Here is a 23722-nt window from a genome sequence, read left to right as displayed (position 1 = left end):
ATATAACCAAACAGGCTCTCGGTATAGGCAACAAGGATTTTGGATTTGACATACCGGTAGGAAAACAATTATCTGACTTATTCAACAACATGGGTGAAAACAAAGAAAATAATATCAATGAGTATTTTCAAGCACTAAAGGTCAGAATGAATAAAAGAATCAGACTATCACAGGAAATTGTCAACAAATACAAGGATGATATATGTTTTGTAATAAAAAAGGATGAGATCTGGATGGAAGCAGTCATCCCAAGGACAATTTGGGTAACAGAGATGGGTTATGAGACCGATGATCATATTATTGAAACTTATGCCAAAACACTTCTGGAAGCCCCCAATGAACCAAAGGAAGAAGTATTTGGTAGTGCTGAGACCATAGAAAGTCAAATTCAATCTAAGAAGAGAGTGAAAAAGGTTGAGGCATTTGTGAGAAAAGGATCCAGACAAGCAAAAGCCATAAAGGAAGATGTATTAAAGAAAACCGGCATAACTGAAGATGAGTTGGCAGCCCAACAACCTGAAACTCATCTATCACCGGTACGTACTTCCTCAAAAGGAGATATGCCAACAACCTTCAAAAGAGTTGTCAGGAAAAAAGACCCCTCACTGGCAACCACTCCTTCACCTAGAAGGACAAGACAAAAGCAACAAGCCATGAGATCTCCAGTCAAGAAAGTCACACCTAAGAATAAGCTGACCCCCCCAAAGAAGAAGAAGACAAACACTGACTTGGCCCCTCTTGACATATTACTGAATGAGATCACAAAGGAAGGTAAATTGAAAAACATAGAGAAAATATATGACACTTTAATAGATGATGAGAAAGGACAAGTTGAGGAGAGTGTTATATTACACATGGACATGTATAAAAAGTTTTTGATGCAAGTCCTAAATGAAATTCCTGATGATCTATATAAAAGACTTGAGGCCAGAAAGGAATAATTGAGTTGGATAAGAAAATTAAAATAGAAAAATTACTTGTAGTATACCCGGTTAACTCACCTAAGGAAATTGATGATCTGATAGCTCAGGCCAACCGAACAGTTTTTTCCACTGCACCGACAAATTTCACTAATGGTAGGTAGAGTTATAGAAGTTTCAAAGGAAATAGAAAATGGTTGGGATATATTCTTGGTTGAAAAATAAAAACAAGAAGAATATAGGAATCCCAAGCCCATTCTGGTATATCAGAAGGACAACAGGAAAGGTAAAGTTGGTGGACCACCAAGTATCAAGATTAGAGACAACTTACCCCCACCTCCTTTAAATACCCCACCGGTAAAAACAACAACCACTGAAGATCAACCGATAGTTGAGAGTATGGATACAGAGGATAATAATCCTAATCCTGAAGTCCTATATACTGTGAATGTTGATACTCAAAAGATCAACATAGTGGTATATAAGGATACATCAGATAAATCAGGTATAGCCAAAGAGCCTTCGGCAACAGGAAACACAGAGCAACCGGCAACAGATACAGAGAAAAAGATGGAATCTGGAACACAAACAGAGAAACCAACAGAGCTAAAGGCTGCAGAACAGATGCCACCGATAAGAAATGAAGTAGGAAAACTAGTGCTTAAAGAAATGCAGACACAAACAGACCTACCAGAGGTCAATACTAGCATGGTCACTTCCATCGGCACTCAGTTTGTTGGGTCACCATCAAATGTGACTGAGGTATTACTTGAATCTATCAAGAAAATAACTGATTATATCTCACAAGCTTATAAAGCAATAGACGATTCAATTCCATTTTTGAAATCAATAGCTCCTAATTGTAATATAGACAATAAAGATTCTTTAGGCCAGTTGGATACACTTTGTAAATATATTTCTGGAAATTTTGATCAAACAAAGGTAGAATCTATAAAGGAAAGTGTAGAAAAAGAGAAACAAAAACTCTTTGAGGAAGGAATAAAGAAGTGTAACAGGGAATTTGACACACTTCTACCAGAACTGTGCAATTTATTGAAAGAGTACAAAACTTTGTACAAAGACACCTGTAAGATAAACTTTTTGACCATTGATGTAGACAAAAAGATGAGCAAGGTACAAGAAGAGATCAATAAACTTGCAGATAATTTTGTTAACTCATCCGATACATTATCAATTTTTGAGGAAAAGATAACAAATTTTGAGGAAGAATTGCTCAAATTAGAAAGAGAGAAAGAGAAAATAATAAACAAGGCAAAATTCTTGAGATCTAAACTAAGTCCAAGATTGGACTATTTAGCATCTCTGCGGAAGGAAATCTTAGAGGCACTAATACAGGGAAGCAAAACATTGGCAGAGCACTTGCAGCATCTCACCGCTACAGTATACAAAACTGAGACAACAATAAAAGACAGTAAGAAGTTTATGGATGGTATAAACTTAATTTTGGGAGATATTCTTCAGATAATAGCTACCCAACTACAAGGTTAAGGTTATGGATTGGTACAACTACAAAATCTACTAACCTTTGTCATTGATGCCAAAGGGGGAGTAGTAGGATGAGAAAATTCAAAACACAGGGATCACATGCTCAGGGGGAGCTCTCACATTTTTGGTAACATTTTTGGTCTACACATTTTTTTTGGATATCTTTTGAAATTTCTCATGAGTGTTGCCATCAATGCCAAAGGGGGAGATTGTTGGCATATGGACACTCCAATGAGACATTGTGTGTGATTGAAGGTTTTGTCATTGATGGCAACCTTGCAATCCTATGGCACCGGCAAGACATTATACTGGCAAAGCATTACACAGGCAACCTTGCAATCCTATGGCACCGACAAGACATTATACCGGCAAAGCATTACACAGGCAACCTTGCAATCCTATGGCACTGGCAAGACATTATACCAGCAAAGCATTATTCAAACAAGACAGTGCACCGACATCAGCAAGATCAATCTACACCGGCACCGGCACAGAAGAGAACATGTATACCAACATAGAGGCCGACAGGATTTTTGATATGTAATATTTTGTTTATTATTGTAAGCTGACTTGGCAAATTGTAAAATGACTCTTGTATATAAAAGAGATCATTGTAGACATTTGTAGGATATGGATAGGAAGCATAAAAAAAATTATAAGGCAGACCTAATGTGTGAATTGTAGGTCAAGGGTATATGTAAAGAACAGAGCAAGAACCAGTACTGAATCTGGCATTGAAGATGCTATTGTAAAGCAGTATAGATAATTGGATTTGCATAATCCTCATTGTAAGTCAGTGTGACTTCTTATTGAGCAGTGTGCTCTAGGCAGTTGGCCTTCCTGCATGTGCAGGCCCCTATTGTAAGTAATATTCTCTTATTGGCTAGTAAGTGAATATTGTGGGTCACAAATCCCACGGAGGTTTTTCCCACACTAGGTTTCCTCGTTAAACATCTTGTGTTATGGTGTTCTTTTCATGTGGATGTTTTTGATTCTGTTATTTACATTAATTCTTGCATACTGGTATACTGTTACTTTATGTTCTGCATGTTCTATTTTAAGAAAATCTCATTACCGGTTAGATACTGATTCACCCCCCCCTCTCAGTATCTATGGGAACCCTAACAGTATGAACTTGGCCTTCAATCTTGCAACCATCTTTCTCCACCACGTGATCTTCAATTCACCATTCTCCACTCCATCTTTTTGTAATTCTTTCCACCATAAGGCAGCATGCCCTTTCAACTTGGTCTGTGCCAACTAGACTTTCTGTGGTCCTTAATATCCTCAAACTCAAAGTAGTCCTCCAACTCTTCGATCTAATCGATAAGATCCTCTGGGTTCAGTGTTTTGGAAAAGTTGGAAACCTCAACTTTTTGAGCCTTACTTTCTTGTGCCACTACTCTGAGGAATATTTCCTCTCTTTCATCTTCTGGTCCTTTAGCTTCCTTAAGCTCTTCACCAGCTTCCTCATATTCATCCTCAGAATCAGGGTTCCTTCACAAACCAGCCAAAGCATTCTAGATTTCATTCGTCACTTCATTCTTGAAGTCTTCCATCATCTTCTCTACCCTTCGGGGGTTTGTCCTCCTCGTCGACATCTCTCCTTCCACTCCGGTGAATTGCCTCAACTCAGTGATCTAACTACCAGTTTCAATTGCCTCCCCTCGACGATCTATTGAAGACACATGCAGCCTGCCTCCAGTCGGCGATCCATCCACCCCAAGGAATGCCTCAATGTTTGCAAATGATTCTTCCACCAACCAGTCCATAACCAACTCTGATACTACTTGATGCAACAATAACCGGTGAAAACCCTTAAAAGAGTCAATTGACTTATGCAGCGAGAGAGACATAATGAAAGAAGAAAGAAAACTTGACAAATTCACATAAATAGATCATAATAAGGCCTTAGAACTTCCAGCAATCATTCGACAATCATCAGATTATCATCAAAGAACATCTAATAATTAACCGGTTACATGCAGGCTTCAAGCCAGATACAGTCCAACTAAAACTCTAAGAATCAACCGGATCACAATATGCAAATCTCAATCCTCATTCTGAGTTATAATTCCTCTGCCTCTACAAATGATTACATGACATCATATTTATACCCGCCAGAACACATCCAGGTCAGCCTCATAATATTACAGTCACCAATGCAGGTTAATGAAACATGTAATTAGGTTGACCCTAAGATTTAGATAAATCTTTCTAGAAAATAACAACCAAGTGATGCAGTTTAGTAGGAAGGTTGGCCACACACCAGAGCACATCAGACAAAACACAAGATGGATCCACATGCCAAGAATCACGTTGGTAAAGAAGGAAAACCAACTGATAAGTACAAGAATTGTCCCAGAACCCAGAAACAGTCAACCGAAAGTGATGACTGACCAGAAAAGAACCCAAATGAACTTGAAATATAGAATCAAGAACACAAAACCATCTAGAAACCAAAAATAAGATCTGCCATGAAGAACAAGCAACTACTGGTACATACTAGTAAGAACATAGAAAACTGCACAAAGAATTAAACAAGAACAAACCGAAAGGAAATATTTTTGGTTGATGCAAGATAGCACATTGACCGGGGATGCTCCTACATCAAAAACCATAAAATAAAAAATCATATAACAACATCCCATAGAATCATACATCACATAAAACTACATCATGCATCACATATAAATAATAAATAAAATTATATAGACTGCATAACATAAACATGCATCATCAATAAAACACAAGAATATAGAACGCCGCCAAAACTGCATATCATATAACTCAAAAATGATAATATGTTAAAGTATACAATAAAAGGCCCAATGTCTTGACTAATATCATCGAATAAGTGTCAACTAATACTGCCTCTATCTCCAGGAGGGTCCTTCCTACTAGATCATTCTCTAGGATGTCTTGATGATGCCCTAGGAGGACCCATCACTCCATCGCTTCTAGTCCGTCGACTTGTGTCTCTTCTAGACCCACTCCAAGATCTATAGGTTCGATAGCTAGGCTCCCTCACCCTCGAGAATGAATCCCTCATAAGCCTGTCTATAGTATATAGCCTCTTGGGCAGCACTGAAAAATCTATCTGCTTGTGTCCATGCATCTATCCCTAGACCAAGCAGCTGATCATAAGCATCCATCGTCAATTGCTTTTTGCACACAACCTCATCTATTTCCTACTAGAGGTGATCCCTCTGCCGCAATCCAATCCCTCTCCATCGCAATCTGGTCCCTCTTTGTCACAATCCGATCCCTCTCTTCCTCTAAGGATCCATAATCTATCTGGAATAAGTCTCTATCCTCTCTCTATCTCTGCCTAACCCTCACCACCACATCCTCCAAGCTTTGTATCCGTGCTTTAAGAATCTGCACAGTATTACTCTCTCTCCTCGCCTATCAGTGATGCAACCATAATCCGGTGGATCCTTAAAGAGAATAAACCAGACCATGCAGCAAGAGTAACACAATGGAAGAAACAACAAAACATGGATAAAATGAAAAATCAGATATCCACATCATCATATTGTCTTCATAGAACATCTGGTAATCATCCGGTTACATGCAGGCTAACATGCCTTGTTTCAGACTACATGCCAGATTACAATCCCTCTGGACCTCCAAGAGGCATCCGAATTATAATTCCTAAGTATAGACACCCATAAACATCGAACTGCCCTCTCAAGGATCACATATAAGATTATATATACCCTCCAGAACATATTCGGGTCGACCACAAAAGATTACATTTAACAAGAAAGGAAAATGAAACATGTAAATAGGTCGGCCCTAAGAATGAAAGGAAAATACTCCTAAAAAGAACTAAGAAGTGTGGATTGAATGGAAGGCCGACCAAGCATGCAAGAACATCGAGAAATGTACCAAATAGATCCGCAAGCCAAGAAATCGCTCTGCACGAGAAGAAATCACCAACTAGCCGTTAAGCTCAAAATTGCTCTGGAACCAAGAAACAAACACTTCAAAAGGAATTACTCCGAAAAAGAATCCAATTGAACTGAAAATTTGGGATAGTGCACAAGAACAAGCCTAGAAACCAAAAATCAGATTCGCAACGAAAAAGAACCAGCTACAGGAACACACTTAAAGAACATAGAAATTGCAATACTAAACTGAACAAGAACAAAACTGAAAGGAAATATTTTTGGCTGATGCAAGATTGCTCATAGACCGGGGATTATCCTGCATCAGACACCCTAGGTAGAAAGAGATGTTCCATGAGAGGCAACTCATGAACATCTAAAAGGATTCAGGATATAGATCCCATGCTCATATCTGATCCAAAAATCTTCTTAATCTGCAAGCCTCTTCCTTATGTCCTCTGGAACCTCAACCAGATTCTCTAACTCCTTATTCTCTTCATTTCTATTTCCTTGATTTAGACCTGCACACTGTCTTTGACCAATGCTTTCTTTCTGCTGCAACTCTGATTTCTTTTTGCCACAAGATTTCATCCGATTTACCATCATAACCTTACTGCCATCTAGTTTTTTCTTATTATTGGGATTATCTATCAAACCCTTCTACAAATCTATTCCACCATCTGGTGCAACCTCTGCAACCTGCTTCCCAATAATGCAAATTCTCTCAAGATTCAAATTCCTCACTTCCTTCTCTTTCTCCCTCAAAGAAGCCAATGTGAACTTCTATCCATCCTTCTTAATAATGATTAGGTTTCTTCTACAATCGTAGATAGTTCTCTATCAAACTGCCAAGGTCTCCTCAATAAAACATGACAAGCACTCATAGACAAAACATCGCATAAGACCTCTTCCCTAAAAGGTCCACTATTAAAGTTTACCAAACACTGGTCTTTCACTTCTAACTTTTGATCATCCTGCAACCAACTTACCTTGTAAGGACAAGGGTGCTTAAACCTCTTCAATCCAGGCTTCTCTACCATCTCCTCAACCAAGTTATTAGTACTCCCACTATCCACAATAAGTTTACAACACTTACCATCAGATTTACACATAGTTTGGGAAAGATTCTTCCTCTGAGTAGATCCGGTATCTTCATTGCTCTGTTTCATCAAGATTCTTTTGAACATAAGGGATTCTCCCTACTCTGGTTCCAACACATTCTCACTGGTAACTCTAACTTCTTGATCCTCATTTGCCACACTATTTATTGCAATCCCTTGCTTGCACTCAAAAGATCTATGTTTGGTTTCTCCACACTTGAAACATTTGCCCAAAAATTCTCTATTGCTACTGCTACTCCCTTTTCTCCGTGTCTTCTAATCTGGTTCTTTACTCCACTTAGGTTTTGATTCTTCTTCAACACTATGCTTCTCTATACTGCCACTCATTTGTCCTTTATATCTCTCCTTTCCTCTAGGGTTATTTTGGTGTCTTCTTTTCACTTTCTCCTCAGCCTTCAAAGCATATTGGTAAGCCTCTTCAACTGTGGAAATCTTCAACATACTCATCTCATCCTAAATATTAAATGCAAGTCCATTTATGTACCTAGCCACCTTCTCTCTATCCATCTCTTTGTGTCCAGACTTGATCATCACCTTGTAGAATTCCTCGGTATACTCCTTCACACTCATGATTCTCTGCTTCAGGTTCTGCAACATCTTGAACAACTCCAGCTCATAGTCTCCCATAATGAACTTATCCTTAAATCTCGCTACCATCTGCCTCCATCGAGTGATCTTCATCTCACCATTCTCAACTCTATCTCTCTGCAACTCCATCCACCATAAAGAAAAATGCCATTTCAACTTAGTCTATGTGAACCAGACTCTTTGCAGGTCCTTAATATCCTCAAACTCAAAGTAGTCCTCCAACTGTTTGATCTAATCAATTAGATCTTCCAGATTCAGCGTCCCAAAATAATTTGAAACCTCCACTTTATGAACTTTACTGACTTGTGCCACTGTTCTCTGAAACATTTCTTCTCTTTTATCTTCTAGTCCTTCAACTTCCTCAACCTCAAGCTCTTCTCCAACCTCTTCGTACTCATCCTCAGACTCCAGATTCCTTCACAAACCGGCCAATGCATTTCATATCTCATTCCTCATCTCATTCTTGAAATCCTCCATCATTTGTTCTACCCTTCGAGGGTTGATCCTTCTTGGTGACATCTTCTCCTTTGCTCTGGTGCAACTGCTTCAACTTGACAATCTGACTACCAGTTTTGATTGCCTCACACTTGACGATCTATCGAACACACTCGCAACCTCCCTCCACTCGGCGATCTATTCACCCAAAGTAATGTGTCAAAGTTCACAACCAACTCTGATACCACTTGATGCAACCATAATTTGGTGGATCCTCAAAGAAAACAAACCAGATCATGCAGCAAGAGTAACACAACAGAAGAAACAACAAAACATGGATAAAATGCAAAATTAGATATTTGCATCATGATATTGTCTTCATAGAACATTTGGTTACATGCAGGCTAACATGCCCTGTTTCAGACTACATGCGAGATTACAATCCCTCCAGACCTCCAAGAGGCATCCAAATTACAATTCTAGAGTTTAGACACACATAACCATCAAACTACCCTCCCAAGGATCACATATAACAATATATATACCCTTCGGAACATATCCGGGTCGGCCACAAAAGATTACAATTACCAAGAAAGGAAAATGAAATGTGCAAATAGGTCGGCCCTAAGAATGAAAGAAAAATCCTCTAGAAAAGAACAACCAAGAAGAGCGGATCAAATGGAAGATTGGCCAAGCACACAAGAACATCGAACAAGGCACCAAATAGATCCACAAGCCAAGAAATCACTCCACACAAGAAGAAATCACCAACTACCCATTAAGCTCAAAACTGATTCGGAACCAAGAAACAAACACTCTAGAAGGAATGACTCTCTAGAAAAGAATCCAAATGAACTGAAAATTTGGGATTGTGCATAAGAACAAGCCTAGAAACCAAAAATATGATCCGCAACAAAAAAGAACTAGCTGCCAGAACACACTGAAAGAACATAGAAATTGCAATACTGAACTGAACAAGAACATAACTAAAAGGAAATATTTTTGGTTAATGCAAGATTTCTCATAGACCGGGGATGCTCCTGCATCATCATCTCTCTCACCAATGCATCCTCCAGACTCTGAATTTGTGCTCTCATTACCTGCATATCATCATCATCATCTGTATCCCCACCCTGCACTCCATCCCCACCTCCCTCTGCAGTAGGAACATCCTCCAACTTAGGTATGCCAATGTCATCTACGCCCTCATCGTCATCATTGTCCTTTCCACTGCTCAATGATCCTGAACTAGAATCATCATCTCCCTCCCTGTCTGAGCTGTTAGAATCGGTGTCCCCACCGATGACTACCTCCATATCCTCTTCCTCACCCTCCACCTCCTCCTCCTCATCCTTCTCCTCCTCCTCTCCTGCTACTACCATAGCCAACACAACTCCTCTCCCTCTCCCTCCCCGTGTCCACTGATGTTGAATCTACTGTAGTGATATGGGAATGATAGGATTTGTCAAAGGAATGGATCTATGTTCCAACCAACACCCATCATACCAAGCTATCATCCCCGAATCCACTAGACCAAACCCCCAACCCCACTGCATAGGATGTAAAGAATCAAACTCACCAACAACAATATGAGGCTGAATGCAAGCCCCCCAATCGTCGATCTCACAAGTAACATGAGCAAAATAAATAGTCATATTAGGAATACCCTGTATCTCTCTAAACTCTCAGAGTACCCATCCTGGAAGATGCATGCCAATAATCTGATGAGTATCCAAAGATCGACCAATAAGATACCATTGCTGACGATAAAAAGGTAAATGCTAAGAATCATCTAGCCAATTGGGGCAAACCAAATATGGTCACCATGTGAAGTACTATAAAATATCTATCTGATGTCTCCAGTACAAGGTGTTTCCTAAACCCCTATGTCTGATGCTTAGAGTATACCTATATGCATAAGGTTGCTCACCCTTGAGAGAAACATGAACAACTAGCCAAGAGATGGCTATATGCTCCCAAGCCCAAACCTGGAGCAATGTAATGCCACATCCAATAGATTTCTGCCTTTGATATACTATGACATGCATATGATAATATAAGGTCGCAAGAAGATATGGACCCCAAGCAAACACCCATCTGTGTGCAATCATATCATGGATCACACGATCCCATCCAACTGGAAATCCATGTGACCTTCTATCTGGTATCAGCGAACCTGCTGCTATACTACACAAGACTATAATGAGGTCATCATAGTCCATCCGCTCCCATGGTATCTCATATCGACCTCTCATACACAAGTCCTGCTCACTGCACTCAAAGAGATCACATAATGTGTCTATCCCATCTCTACGATCATATACGACTCTCGCACCATGGATAGGAATGTACAAAATCTACCAGACATCCTCTAAGGTAATGGATGCCTCTCTAGTAGGTAAATGGAAGGAACAAGTCTCATAATGCCATCGCTCAACTAAAGCAATGATCATGGCCCTGTTGGCCGTAACCTTTGGAATATGCAAGATATGATATAATCCCAAATGTTTGACCAATGCTACTTCTTCAACAAGTAACTCATCTCGCCTATGATCATTGGGCCTCGTCTATCTACATACGAGCACATTAAAATTCACCTGCAAGTAAAAACAAAAAAAGTATGTCAGATAAACTATTCGCATGACAAATTTAAATTTATACATATTAAAAAATCAAAGTTTACAATGAATGCAAATTTATTAGGGTGAATGCGAATTAGTTACAACAAATACAAACTAATAAGAGCTATTGCATCACAATATAAACAAATGCGAATTTGACTGGAGCAAATGTGCAACACTAGGATCGAATGTGCAACAAAATTCACTAATGCGAATTAGTTAGTCAAATGCAAACTACTATTATTGAAAGCGAATAAATATAAACAAATGTGCGAATGCGCATCACTTCAAAAAAATTTCTTTGAGGAAAATTGGAAAAAAATTGCAAAAACAAACAATTTTTTTGAAATACGTACCATGCCTCCAGTCCTAGGTGGTCTCTGGTATGATCAAACTCAATTAGACAGGTGTAATTGCGCTTGGAAGTTGGCCATGATGCTCACAAAGTCACAGGAAGGCTCAAAACTCACAATGATCTCCAAGAACTCACAAGAATGCAAATGAACAAATGAGAGGGCCAAATCACTATTTATAGTTCAAAATTAGGGTTTTTACCACTCCAATGACCGTAATCCCCCTGAACTTCAAAGCACTTGTAGGCTAGTCAAAAGTACTCGAAATTGCACGAAACTTCACACGATTGCTCACTAGCATAGTATCGAAAAAAATGATCTCAATTTTTTTAAAAATCAACCACTTTTTTCGAGGGGGCATATTTACATTATAAGCATGACAGGGGCATACTGGGGCACAAATTTTTTGTTTTCTTTGAAACAACATCTTCTCGACATCGTGTCAAAGAGGGGAAAATGTAGACACCTAAAAATGTCTCACCAATCATACAATAATTATTCTTCTAAATTAATTATGTAATTCTTTAATTATTTAATTAAGCTAATTAATTCTTCTCAACTTACCTAATCAACATTATTCATTTATCTTACTAATTATCCAATTTCTATCATTTCTTAATAATTTCATCATTTAACCCTTTCTCAAATATGAATATTAATTATTTAAGTAATTACGATTATTTCCTTAATGAAATAATCTTTATTATTTGATTAATCCTATTTCTAATGATTGAATAATTTTATTTAAATTATTTAATTAATTAATTCTTTCTTCCAATTCCCCAAACTCGAATTTCAGCTAATTTCAATTAATTTCATTTCATCAAATTAACATTTCACTAAATCTAAATTTCATCACATTTCAATTAAATTTCATCATTCGAAAATCTAAATTACATGAAATTGAATTTCAAATTCGAAAATCCTACAAAACATGTTGAAAAATCTTAACTGATTCATCAAATCAACAGTTAACTCTTCAATCTCCCTTTTTCACTCCAAATCACCTTTTGTGACTAATCAATCTAATTAGTCATCTCTTCAATCAACTCAGTCAACTGGATAATCTATTCAATCCACTATCCAATCAATCTAGTTGACTACTCAATCAATTGAGTTAACAAATCAATCAAATGAGTTAACAAGTCAATCAATTCAATCAATCCACTTAACTACTCAATCAATCAAATGAGTTGACTACTCAATCAATTGAGTTAACAAATCAACCAAATGAGTTAACAAGTCAATCAATTCAATCAATCCACTTAACTGGTCAATCAAATGAACACTTCAGTTCAAATTATCCCCCCATCTATCTTGAAAATCTATATAAACAAGGTCATTTTCTCAAATCAATCTAGAATCATAGTCTTAAAATTAGTTGTCTATCTTATGCAGGAATTTCAGTGCAACACCTGAGAGCCAATCAACCAATAATTATGGAGAAGAGCAATGGAGGTCCTAGGCTGACAAGGACAATATTTGTTGGTTCCCACTTGGGTTTTCTCCCAGTCATGCCTATTCAGAGCGGGTGACCTACAATTATGGAGAAGAGAAATGGAGGTCCTAGGCCGACAAGGACAATATTTGTTGGTTCCCACTTGGGTTTTCTCCCAGTCATGCCTATTCAGAGTGGGTGACCTAAGAACTTTGTAGCACTATCTCCCCTCCACGACACTCACTTCTCGGGCATACAAAGTTCTGAATTCGTTAAGACCACAAGAAATGCAAAAGTGTGGGACGACTTCAGAGGTCTGACCTCCTGCACCAACAAATAGAAGGTTTTTGGTTGTTAAAACAATGAGTTTCTAGTAAGGGCATCTATTTAGGTGGCCATACATGCGGTGTTTCACTCAAATTAATGAGGCCTCCAAACCCTTGTGAGTTTTTATGCATCACACAGATGCTGAGGGAGACATACGTCGATATGACACATCGACACTTGTTGCCTACAAGTTTCCTCACAAACACATTTATTTATAGTGGCTCGGATGGGCTTGGCCTTAGCCTCGTTACCACTTGGGTCACTTGCTCAACCTTAAGGGCTTCTCGGGAGGCAGGCCCTCTAAATGGTAAGACACTGGTTAATTTTAAAGCACCAATTGAAGTGTGATCTAATCTAAAAATCAAAAAATTAGTTTCAAATCACAATTTCTTCGATAGGCATCCTGCATCAATGAATGTTAGTAGTTTCAAGAGATGAACTTTGACAAGCGATTGATGACTTGCACAAAATGTAGATTAATCTCTGAAATCAAACCAAACACACCAAACAATCACACCACATGACTAACCATAAAAACAAATTAGTCTAACTTAAAAACAAACTTTCTGAATTAAGATCAAGTTAATCTAAATGAAACACAAACTATCTAGATTAAAAACAAATTATTCTAATTAAAAAAGAAATTTTTTTATCTAAATTGAAATGCTAATTAATTAAAATATCCTAATGAAACTAGACTAACAAAAAAAAATGAAATAACTAATCTAACACAATTAAATCTTATCTAATTAACAAAAAAAAAGAAAAATCTAATCTAATTAACAAAAAGTTAAAATGTAATTAAACAATCTAAATTGACAAAAACAAAATCTAAAATCTATTTAAAAAAAATAAATCTAAAATCTAATTAAAAAAGGAAAAATCTAAAATCTAATTTAAAAAACAAAAATCTAAAATCTAATTTAAAAAAATAAAATCTAAAATCTAATTTAAAAAAAAAAAATCTCAAATCTAATTTAAAAACTAAATTAAAAATCTAATTAAAAAAACTAATTTCAAAATCTAATTTAAATACTCAATTAAAAATCCAATTAAAAAACTAATTTTGAAATCTAATTAAAAAACTAATTTAAAAATCCAATTAAAAAACTAATTTAAAAATCCAATTAAAAAACTAATTTTGAAATCTAATTAAAAAACTAATTTAAAAATCTAATTAAAAAAACTAATTTAAAAAAAAAAACTAATTTAAAAAAAAAACTAAATAAAAAAAACTAATTGAAAAAGAAAGATTAAAGAAAGATTAAAGAAAGAGACCTAGGTAGGTCTCAAAGAAGTCTGCGTGGGTCTTCTAAGGGGTCTGTAATGGCCTGCGTGGGCTTTAAGGCAACCTCCCCTTCACAAAAAAGAAGAAAACATTTTATCTAGGGTGGCAAACGAAGAGGATTGCAGGGGCCGTAGGGCTTTCAGTAGGTCAATGTGAATTGGGACATGCAAGACGTAAGAACAGACAGTCTAAAAGTGGAAGCCCAAAATCAAAATGTGGAAGCCCAAAATCAGAAAATGGATGAAAATTAAGATCGTGGGCTTACAAAATGTTGTTGATAGAGCTTCCTGAGATAAATGTGGTCTTACAATTTTGAATGCTTGCCAAACATACGTAACAATGATCATAGGATATGCCCAAAATGGTTCTTGTTTTTTTTCTTGAAAGCAGATTTTCAAACCATAAAGCGTGGGATAGCTATGTGATAAAGAAACGATGGAGATTGGGAGGTGGGGAGGTTTGATGCAGCGTGGAGAGGAGAATGTAGGGAAGATGCTACACGAGTATAGAGGGGTGTGGATGCAGCCTCAACAACCTGTGAACAAAATATCAAAAACTCCAAACACAACCTGCAAACAAGATAAAAGAAATTTGCAAATAAAATATCAAAAGAAAATCTCACTCCATTGTCCTCCTACTTATCAAGATCTTGCATTCAAATGATAAGTGCTCTCAAAATGCACATGCACATGAAGCTATGAAAGATGGAGATTGAGGAAGTAAAATTATCAAAATGCAAGAGATGGATGCAAGCAATGAATTTTGATTGCAAAGTCGTGGATACCAAAATGGGAGAGAAGCTCTGCTTTTATAAGCATTCTTTGGGTGAATCCATGTTGTAGTATGAATGTGGGATAAAGAATAGGGTTTGAGAGTTTAATCCCACGTGTGAGGTGAATGTAAATGGGTAGAGGAGAAAGCATAAATGAATGATGTAAATGCTTATGCATATGTCTGCGAAAATGAATAAATAATAATATTATTAAATGATAAATGAAATAATAATAATAATAATGGATAAATGATAATATATAATAATATTAATGGATAAATGATAATAGATTGAATAATGCATGAAAAAGAAATGGATCTACCTAAGATTAGGATGACAAATACTATGTGTCTATAGGGTTAATATCATGCATCTAGACTTTGGTATAATTCTACTAGGGCCAACACCAAATTATGAACCAAATTTTCTTCCAGTGCAATTAGATGTTCCTCAAGAACAACGCGACCCCCAGTACCACAAGTAATTGTGCAAACAAGTCAACCCGTACCAAGTTCACATACAATTACACAACCAATTTTGCCTCTAGTTGCATCACATGTCAATGAACTTCCTTTTATGTCCTCTAATGTCAGAGTGATATCACAAACACGATTGCCCAAACAACGAAAATCCCAACCTAGAACTTTCAAAGAAAATATGCTTCAAGAACTAGGTTATACACATGAGACTATTTCCAAACATGATCATGTACCCATGTCTAGCAATGGCTCATTTCAAATTAGTTAAACTAATGACACACCCACCTTCCATCAAGAAATTGCTCCTCAAGTAGTCTCAATATCTCCCACCATTTCATCATCCCCTAAAGTTTCATGAGAGCAATCTACGCCATCTCCATGAAATGATACATCTAATATGCAACTTACCACTAGGGCTATCCACAATAAGTTTCCAAGCTAATCCAATTCATGATGAAAGTTTCTTTCATGCTTTAGAAATGCAAGACCAATGCCACCATATGATCCCATTCCAGAGAGTCTCATTCAAAGTCCACCTTCCTCAAGTCAAAACATTGAATCCTTTTCAAAGTCCCCCACACATATGCAAAATCATACCCCATGTCATGAGAATGATCTAAATCATGAAGAAATGAGTCCTCAAACAAATCAAGATCAATATTCCAAAACTTTATCATTCCATCCATTTGTTGACCAAGATCCCATCTTCCTAGAATCTCAAAATGATCACACCGTCCATATCCATCCTATCCAAGGTGACCCCTTTCCATATCAAGAATACAAAAGACCATGACATCCCTTCCATCCAAAATCCCTTTTCAATTCAAGATCAAAGTATCCCTTCACCTTTGTATCCACCTAAAGATCCCATCAATCCTCCTAGTCCCCCTCACGACCCCAACACCTCTACACTAGTTACAATTCAAATGGATTCCTCCACTTCCATCGGATCTCATCTACTTCGTGATCCTATCATTTCATCCATACCATATCCACCTCAAAATGGACTCACGTCTTCTTCCCAAAGCAACGAGTATACCATTATAGTCAAAATATTTATCAAGGCAAATGATTGAGCCTCCAATAACAAGGTACATTAGAATCCCTCCACATCAAAGTAAATCTTGATTGTCATGGCCTTGGTTACCTCACTTCCAAGATATTGATATCTCTACAAAATCTACTTGTCCAAATATTCGCCTTCCTATTCGTCCCTTCTATCCATCTTAGGTCTATATATCCTTCCATCCACTAGCTCACAAATCACCCATCCTATCATAAATTAAGATCAGCAAAGGAACACATCTTTGAGAACCTTCCACTTATCCAAAAGACCTCCATATTGTTCCTATCCACCCATGAGTCATATTCCTCTTCCAAGAAATTTGGATCTGCCAAGCATAAAATCCATAAGTCCAACAATCCACATACATTCAAGAAGAAAAATATGATCCAAAAAGAAAAAGAGATATCTAAAAGGCCACAAAGGCCCATTTGGAAAAAAGAAAAACTAAAAGCCATATGGGTTCCTAAGTCATAGTAGAAGTAATGTGTTCCAAGGAATTGTAAAAGAAAGAAAAGTAAAAAACCATGTGGATTCCCAAGCAGCTCCTCGAAGCACAACATCGTAAAGAAAAATTAAAGTTGGCATCCAAAATTCCTATTCCTCCATACAAACATCTCCTAGCTTTCAAATCTATCCCTTCCTCACCCCCTTTATCCATTTTGGGTTCTTATGTCCTAAAATCATTAGCTATTCCTCCATTAAAATATGAAAATCCAAAATTGGCTTTCTTCCATCACTCCACCACCTCTCAAGGTATGTGCTAATGTTGATCTTGCCAACATTCTCATTCACTCATGCGCAAGTCTTCCAAGATCCCATCTATTATCCAACACACATTTTCTAAGTTTCTATCCCTCTTATCTAGTCCTTTGAATAAGTCCTTACCCTAATGCCATATAATTACCCATCTCATTATCCTACCAACATCTTTGAGCATACTATCATAGCCATGGTCTATTACAATAGATGTTTTAAAGGTACCATCCAAAGTAAAAGATGTTTGAGTCCTTCCTCCATCACCTATGCATTTGTTATCTTCTAAAAGGTCAAAAAAAATAAAAAATGAAAAAAAGTTAAAAACAAAGAGAAGCAACAAAGAGAATTGTCACCTTGATGAAAACTTGGCAAACCGACATCTTGTGTGAATAAAAAAAAAAAGATAAATAATTCATCCATTATTGAAAATATGGCAAATAGGCACCTTGGGCAAGTACCCTGATAAAAAATTGGTAAACAATTGTCATGTGCAATCCTTCATTTTCTTGCATTCCACATCTGGGGGTGGGTTTCATTCATGCTATCCTATCATATCCTATCCTTCATCCCTCATATTCATTATCCTATCTATATCCATATCCTCTTTTCCATCTTTAATCTTGACAAGGCTAAGGATCTTCCTAAGCATCACATGTCCTATCTACTTTACTTTGTCCACATCCCTATAGTCCATATTGCTTGCCTTGTCCACATCCCTTATCTTATCCTTTTTTTATCTTGCTTGTCATTATCTATGACCTATTATTATCTCCCTAGTCCACCCTTGATCTTGATATATAATAAGGATGCAAAATGCAAAACATGTTTTCAAACAATCTTTTGACATGTCCATTCTAGTGGACCACATGCCATTCGGTGAAACATGCTATCACCTTGTCTTTTCATGTCCAATCCCTTCACTAGGAAAAACATGTTATCCCATTCTTAGATAGTCCTTGGAAACCAAAGCAGTTTCGATGTCATTATAAACTCCCACTATCTTTCCCTTATCCGTTTCCATTTGTCTGGTCCATTCCTTCATCCATAAGGTCTCTGCCTTGCTAGACACTGGGGTAAATAAATACATCTTATATAATGTCCTAAAAAAAAGCCCTAAAAATTGTAAAAATTCCTGAAAAAAAATCCTAAAAACATTCAGATAAAGTCTTAATTTTCTTATAAATCAAATAAAGTCCTAAAAAAATCCTAATTTTTTAAAAACGTCCTTAAAAAAATTCAAAAAATGCTGCAAATGTGAAGTTGATTGATGTTTTAGTATGGTTGTCATTGATGTCAACTTACTGATTGTGTCTCATTGTTTGCTTTTTGCTCTAGATGTTCTGATGTATTGCTGATATATTCATGATATGTTGGCACGTTGGTGGAAATTGTCTTGAGATTCTTCCCTCATGTTTTTGGTGGTCTGGAAGGTGTTCTCCAGAAGTCTGTGTTGTGTTGATGATGTTTATCTAACAGAGTTTATAGAGCTCCGCATTGCTCCACATCTTCAAGTCTGCTATTGTGTTTATGGATTTATGCTTTTAATGCATGCATCTTTGTTATTCTGATTTAGCATGTGTTCTTGTGCTCTGGAATTGGTCTTACCTGTTTGGTTAACCCTTGATGCTCTATCTTCTTGGTCTGGTGATTGCAACATTTGGATAATGTGTTGTTGATTTGTGGTATGGTCCACTTTTCATTCCTTTCCACCGAGGGAATTCTTATTGAAGACCTATTTTTGAATTATATTTTATTGTCTCCTTGGGCGACTTGAAAAAATCTATTTTGGAGATTAATATATATAAAGAATGATTATAATGAATATATATAGAAGGATTTGTATTAGGAAGTTGATTGTAAAAGGAATATCTATCTCTAGTGATGCAAAGTAGTTGATCAGTGTGGTTGCATGTGTTGATGTTGTTTGGTACTTGTGGCAGTGAGCTTAAGGTTTCTTTCAACATTGCAGCAGAGTGGCAGTTGTACCTTTGTGGTGGATTCTTTATTTCTTCCTTTGTGCAGTGAGCCCTCCTTTTCTTGCAATTTTAGCCAAGCAGTGAGCCCACCTATAGTAAGCAATTTTGGCAGTGAGCCATCTTGTAAAAACCACCTTAATCGGTGTCACCCTAACAAGTGTTTCTATTCTAAGAACTAAAATTATCCATGGTTTTTCCCTTCTTCGGGTTTCCACATCATAGTTGGTGTTTCATGTGTGTGTCTTTTCATGTTATTATCTGTTTATGGTTAAGTAATCCAAAGTTAAAATTGTCAGATTTTTTTATGTGAAAAAGTAATATAAGTTTTAATTTAAAATTGATTCACCCCCCTCTTATTTGTTTGAAACATTGAACAAAAAAACCAAAAAATGTCTTGAAAAAAGAACAAAACATTCAAAAAACAATCTAAAGAAAGCACACAAAAAATCAAGTACCCCAAAACACCTAAAAATTAGAAAATATAAAAAAATCCAAAAGCATTCATCTCATTTCATCAATAAATTGTCTCATACAGAGACAAACATTTGAGTAGACATAGACAATAAACACATGAAACAATGCACTTAACAAATCACACAATAATAGATAAATTATCTAATCATGTTAACAATAAAAGCGATAGAACTTGTCATGCCAATCAATCCACATTATCAGTCCTTTGTCTAATTATCATATGTCTTATATAGGGTGTGGTATACTCAAAACTAGATAACGTCTTTCTTATACGGGGTGATTCATTCCTGAAACTAGACATCATGATCATACTATTAAAAATACTCAATTTTGACAATAAGATCAAAATAGTTGTTGACTTGCTTGCCCCAGTGAGTCTTATCTTTAATTGATTTATCTTTGATCTGTTAGGATAACCGGTGAACAACTGAGAGGGGGGGGGGGGTGAATCAGTTGTTAACATATTATATCAATCAAACCACTTAATAACCTTTAACCTGAGCATATAGGCATTAAGTACTGGAATAGCAGAAACAAATATCGGTAGAAATAGATACCGGTAAACAATACAACTTAACAATAAATAGATAATCAGAACAATCCCACCATACCACATAACACCATGATTTGCACGTGGAAAACCCAGAAAGGGAAAAACCACAGTGGGAAGCCTACTCATAGTCAGATGATACTTGTACAGAAAGTATGTGATACAATGAGAGGCCTGCACATGCAGGAAGGCACACTGCCTAGAGTGTACTGCTCATTACAAAAGAGTCTCACTGACTACAAAGAGGTTATAACCGCCTCAAGATAATTGGACAATAATCCAAAATAATGAACTACCAGAGATAGCATCTACCATGCCTGATTACAGTCTCGGTTAAGTTCAATACCAGAGGCCTTTGACCTCTTCTTTAAACCCAATTCGATCCTCTATGATCGACCAAAACTCCTTCACATATGATATTACATTTCCATTCCATACCATGATATACAATGAGATCTTATATCAATTTATACTAACCCTAAGGCCTAAACCAATTAGGTTGGCCACCTAAAAGATATTACAATAAGAACATTACATACATCCATATTACAATGATATGCCATGTTGGCTTGAGACCAAAACAACAATAACCAATCCATAAATCATCCTGGTAACGTGTAGAGAACACATTAACATGATACCGGTCCATAACCTAGATACGTACCATACCTAATCTGGGTCCACCACGCCAAAGGAATGCCTTCAATTAGTTGAGGCACGATCAAAGAACATCTTCAACATCCTAAAAACCTTCTAGAAGCCGAACCAACACCACTTATGCATCTTGTCCAAGATTCTCAATAAAAGCTCTGTCGGTAAAACCTTAAACCCATGCCGGTAAGGGTTTACAAGAGTGTATGATAGCATCGATCACCAAGTCAATACCAATTGACCAAAAAATACTCTAGGAACATGTAACACATAAAATCAAACATACTCCATTGATCCAAACATGCTAGAAGTGTCCAACAGATAGTCTCTTCTGCCAGTAACACTAGATCTTCTGTCGGTAACCAAAACCTGTCTTCTGATAACCAACCATAACAACCAAAACCTGTCTTCTGATAACCAACCATAACAACTAGTGTTGACATCAATGACAAAACATCAATGCAACACATAATCAATTCATCCATAATGCCAACAATCTCCCCCTTTGGCATTGATGGAGACACTAGATGTGAAAAACATCTAAGTACCAAGAAATGCTAAACAAGTCTCCCCCTGTGGAAGACAACCAACAATCTCCTAAATATCAATAACTCTCCCCCTATGAATAATATCTTTGTAAAGTTCTGAATTTATTTTTCACATCACTATCACTCCCCCTTTGACATCAATGCCAAAAATTTGACAAAAATATCAAAGCAATGATATAAGCCTCTTAATCTCAAGGATGACTACTCCCCCTAAGTAGTAGCACCACTCATCAGTGCCAGAATGGATAGTATCTTTGATAATGCATGTCAGACTGATGCCAAACTGCATCATTCATGTCTCTGCTAGAGGGGCAGAAACCCCTAACCTATCTCTCAAATACTCAAATGATTCCTTAGATAGTGGTTTAGTGAATATATCTGCAATCTTCTCTTTAGTGTTCACATAAACCAATTTGACTTCCTTTTCTTCCACCTTGTCCTTCAGAAAGTTATACTTTATTGATATGTGCTTAGTCTTAGAGTGAAATACTAGATTATTAGACATGTTAATGGCTGCAGAGTTATCACAATAGATAACTACCGGTTCACTATAATTTACCTTGATATCCTTCAACATTTACTTCATCCACAAGACTTGAGTGCAATTAGTTGCTGCTGCAACATACTCAACTTCTGTAGTAGATAAAGAAATGTATGACTATTTTTTGCTGATCCATGAAACTAGTTTCTTTCAAAGAAAGAAAGCTCCACTAGAAGTTCTCTTCATGTCATCAGTATCTCCTACCCAATCTGAATCAGTATATGCACATAAAGTAAGTCATCATCTCTAGGATACCATAAGCCATATTTTGTTGTTCCTTGCAAATACCAAAATATCCTCTTTACTGCACATTCATGATTTTCTTTAGGATTACTTTGATATCTTGAAACAATACTCACTGCATTCATAATATCTGGTCTAATCTAAGTTAGATATAACAAGCCACCAATCATAAAGTTATACCTTATCGAATTTACCGGTGTAGATGTACCTTTGATAGATAATTTCTCACTAGTCACCATAGGAGTACTTACCAGTTTGGAAGTATCCATACCAAACTTCTTCAACAATTCCCTTAGATACTTAGTTTGACAGATAAAGATGCCTTTGTCAGTTTGAGTAATCTGCAAACCTAAGAAAAATCTCATCTCACCAATCATGGACATTTCAAATTCATTCTTCATAGTATTAGAGAATTCCATGCACAATTTATCTTCTCCTCCAAAAATGATATCATCAACAAATACTTCAATAATCAGAATATCATCATCAGTGATCTTATAATATAAATTACTATCAACACTGCCTTTAGTAAAACCAAGCTTCAAAAGATATTTATCCAACCTTGCATACCAAGCTCTAGGAGCTTGTTTGAATCCATATAAAGCTTTCCTCAATCTTTAAACCATATCTTTATCATTTGTCAGTGAAAATCCATTAGGCTGTTCAATGTATACTTTTTCCTCAAGTTCACCATTAAAAATGCACATTTAATATCCATTTGATAGACCTTATCATTCTTATAAGCTGCATAGGCAAGAAATAGTCTAACAACCTCAATTCTAGCTACAGGTGCAAATGTCTCACCATAATAAATTCCTTCCATTTGATAATACCCTTTACAAACCAATCTAGCCTCGTTTCTTACAACTTGACCATCCTCATTCAATATATTCCTAAAAACCCATTTAGTTCCAATAGCATTCTTATTTTTAGGCTGGGGAACTAAAGTCCAAGTCTCATTTTTCTCTATTTGATCTAATTCATCTTCCATAGTTTTTAACCAATGTTTATCTTTACAAGCTTCAATAATAGATGTCGGTTCAATTTGAGAAATAAGACATACCTCTTCATTTGCCAGTCTTCTTCTCATCATAACTCCCTTGTTCCTATCTCCAATGATTTGATCTTCAGAATGATTTAATCTTACATACCTTGGTGTCTTCTGAACTTCAAGTT

General features: G+C 36.6%; 1 protein-coding gene across 1 annotated transcript; it reads right to left on the bottom strand.

Annotated features, from left to right (window-relative positions):
- Window positions 1-6748: 6748 nt before the first annotated feature.
- LOC131028527 (uncharacterized) lies at window positions 6749-9845 on the bottom strand. The gene is made up of 6 exons (XM_059219021.1): window positions 9525-9845; window positions 8609-8661; window positions 8332-8443; window positions 7964-8145; window positions 7309-7387; window positions 6749-6889 (listed from the first exon to the last, which is right to left on the bottom strand). The coding sequence occupies exons 1-6, from the start codon at window positions 9843-9845 to the stop codon at window positions 6749-6751; spliced, it is 888 nt and encodes a 295-aa protein (XP_059075004.1).
- Between the last annotated feature and the right edge of the window lie 13877 nt (window positions 9846-23722).

This window comes from Cryptomeria japonica, chromosome 4 (assembly GCF_030272615.1).
Source record: "Cryptomeria japonica chromosome 4, Sugi_1.0, whole genome shotgun sequence".
Classification (NCBI taxonomy): Eukaryota; Viridiplantae; Streptophyta; class Pinopsida; order Cupressales; family Cupressaceae; genus Cryptomeria; species Cryptomeria japonica.
Note: the sequence above shows the minus strand (reverse complement) of the source record. Positions and strands in the feature narration are given on the sequence as shown.

Bases quoted from the DNA above. Each gene is read 5' to 3' on its own strand.
- LOC131028527 (XM_059219021.1), bottom strand. From the start codon at position 9,845: ATGGTAGTAGCAGGAGAGGAGGAGGAGAAGGATGAGGAGGAGGAGGTG. The intron at 8,662-9,524 runs GTGAGAGAGATG...TTGGGTGAATAG, and splicing joins AGAGTCTGGAGGATGCATTG to ATCGCCGAGTGGAGGGAGGT. The intron at 8,444-8,608 runs GCAATCAAAACT...CGGTTTGTGAAG, and splicing joins GATAGATCGTCAAGTGTGAG to GAATCTGGAGTCTGAGGATG.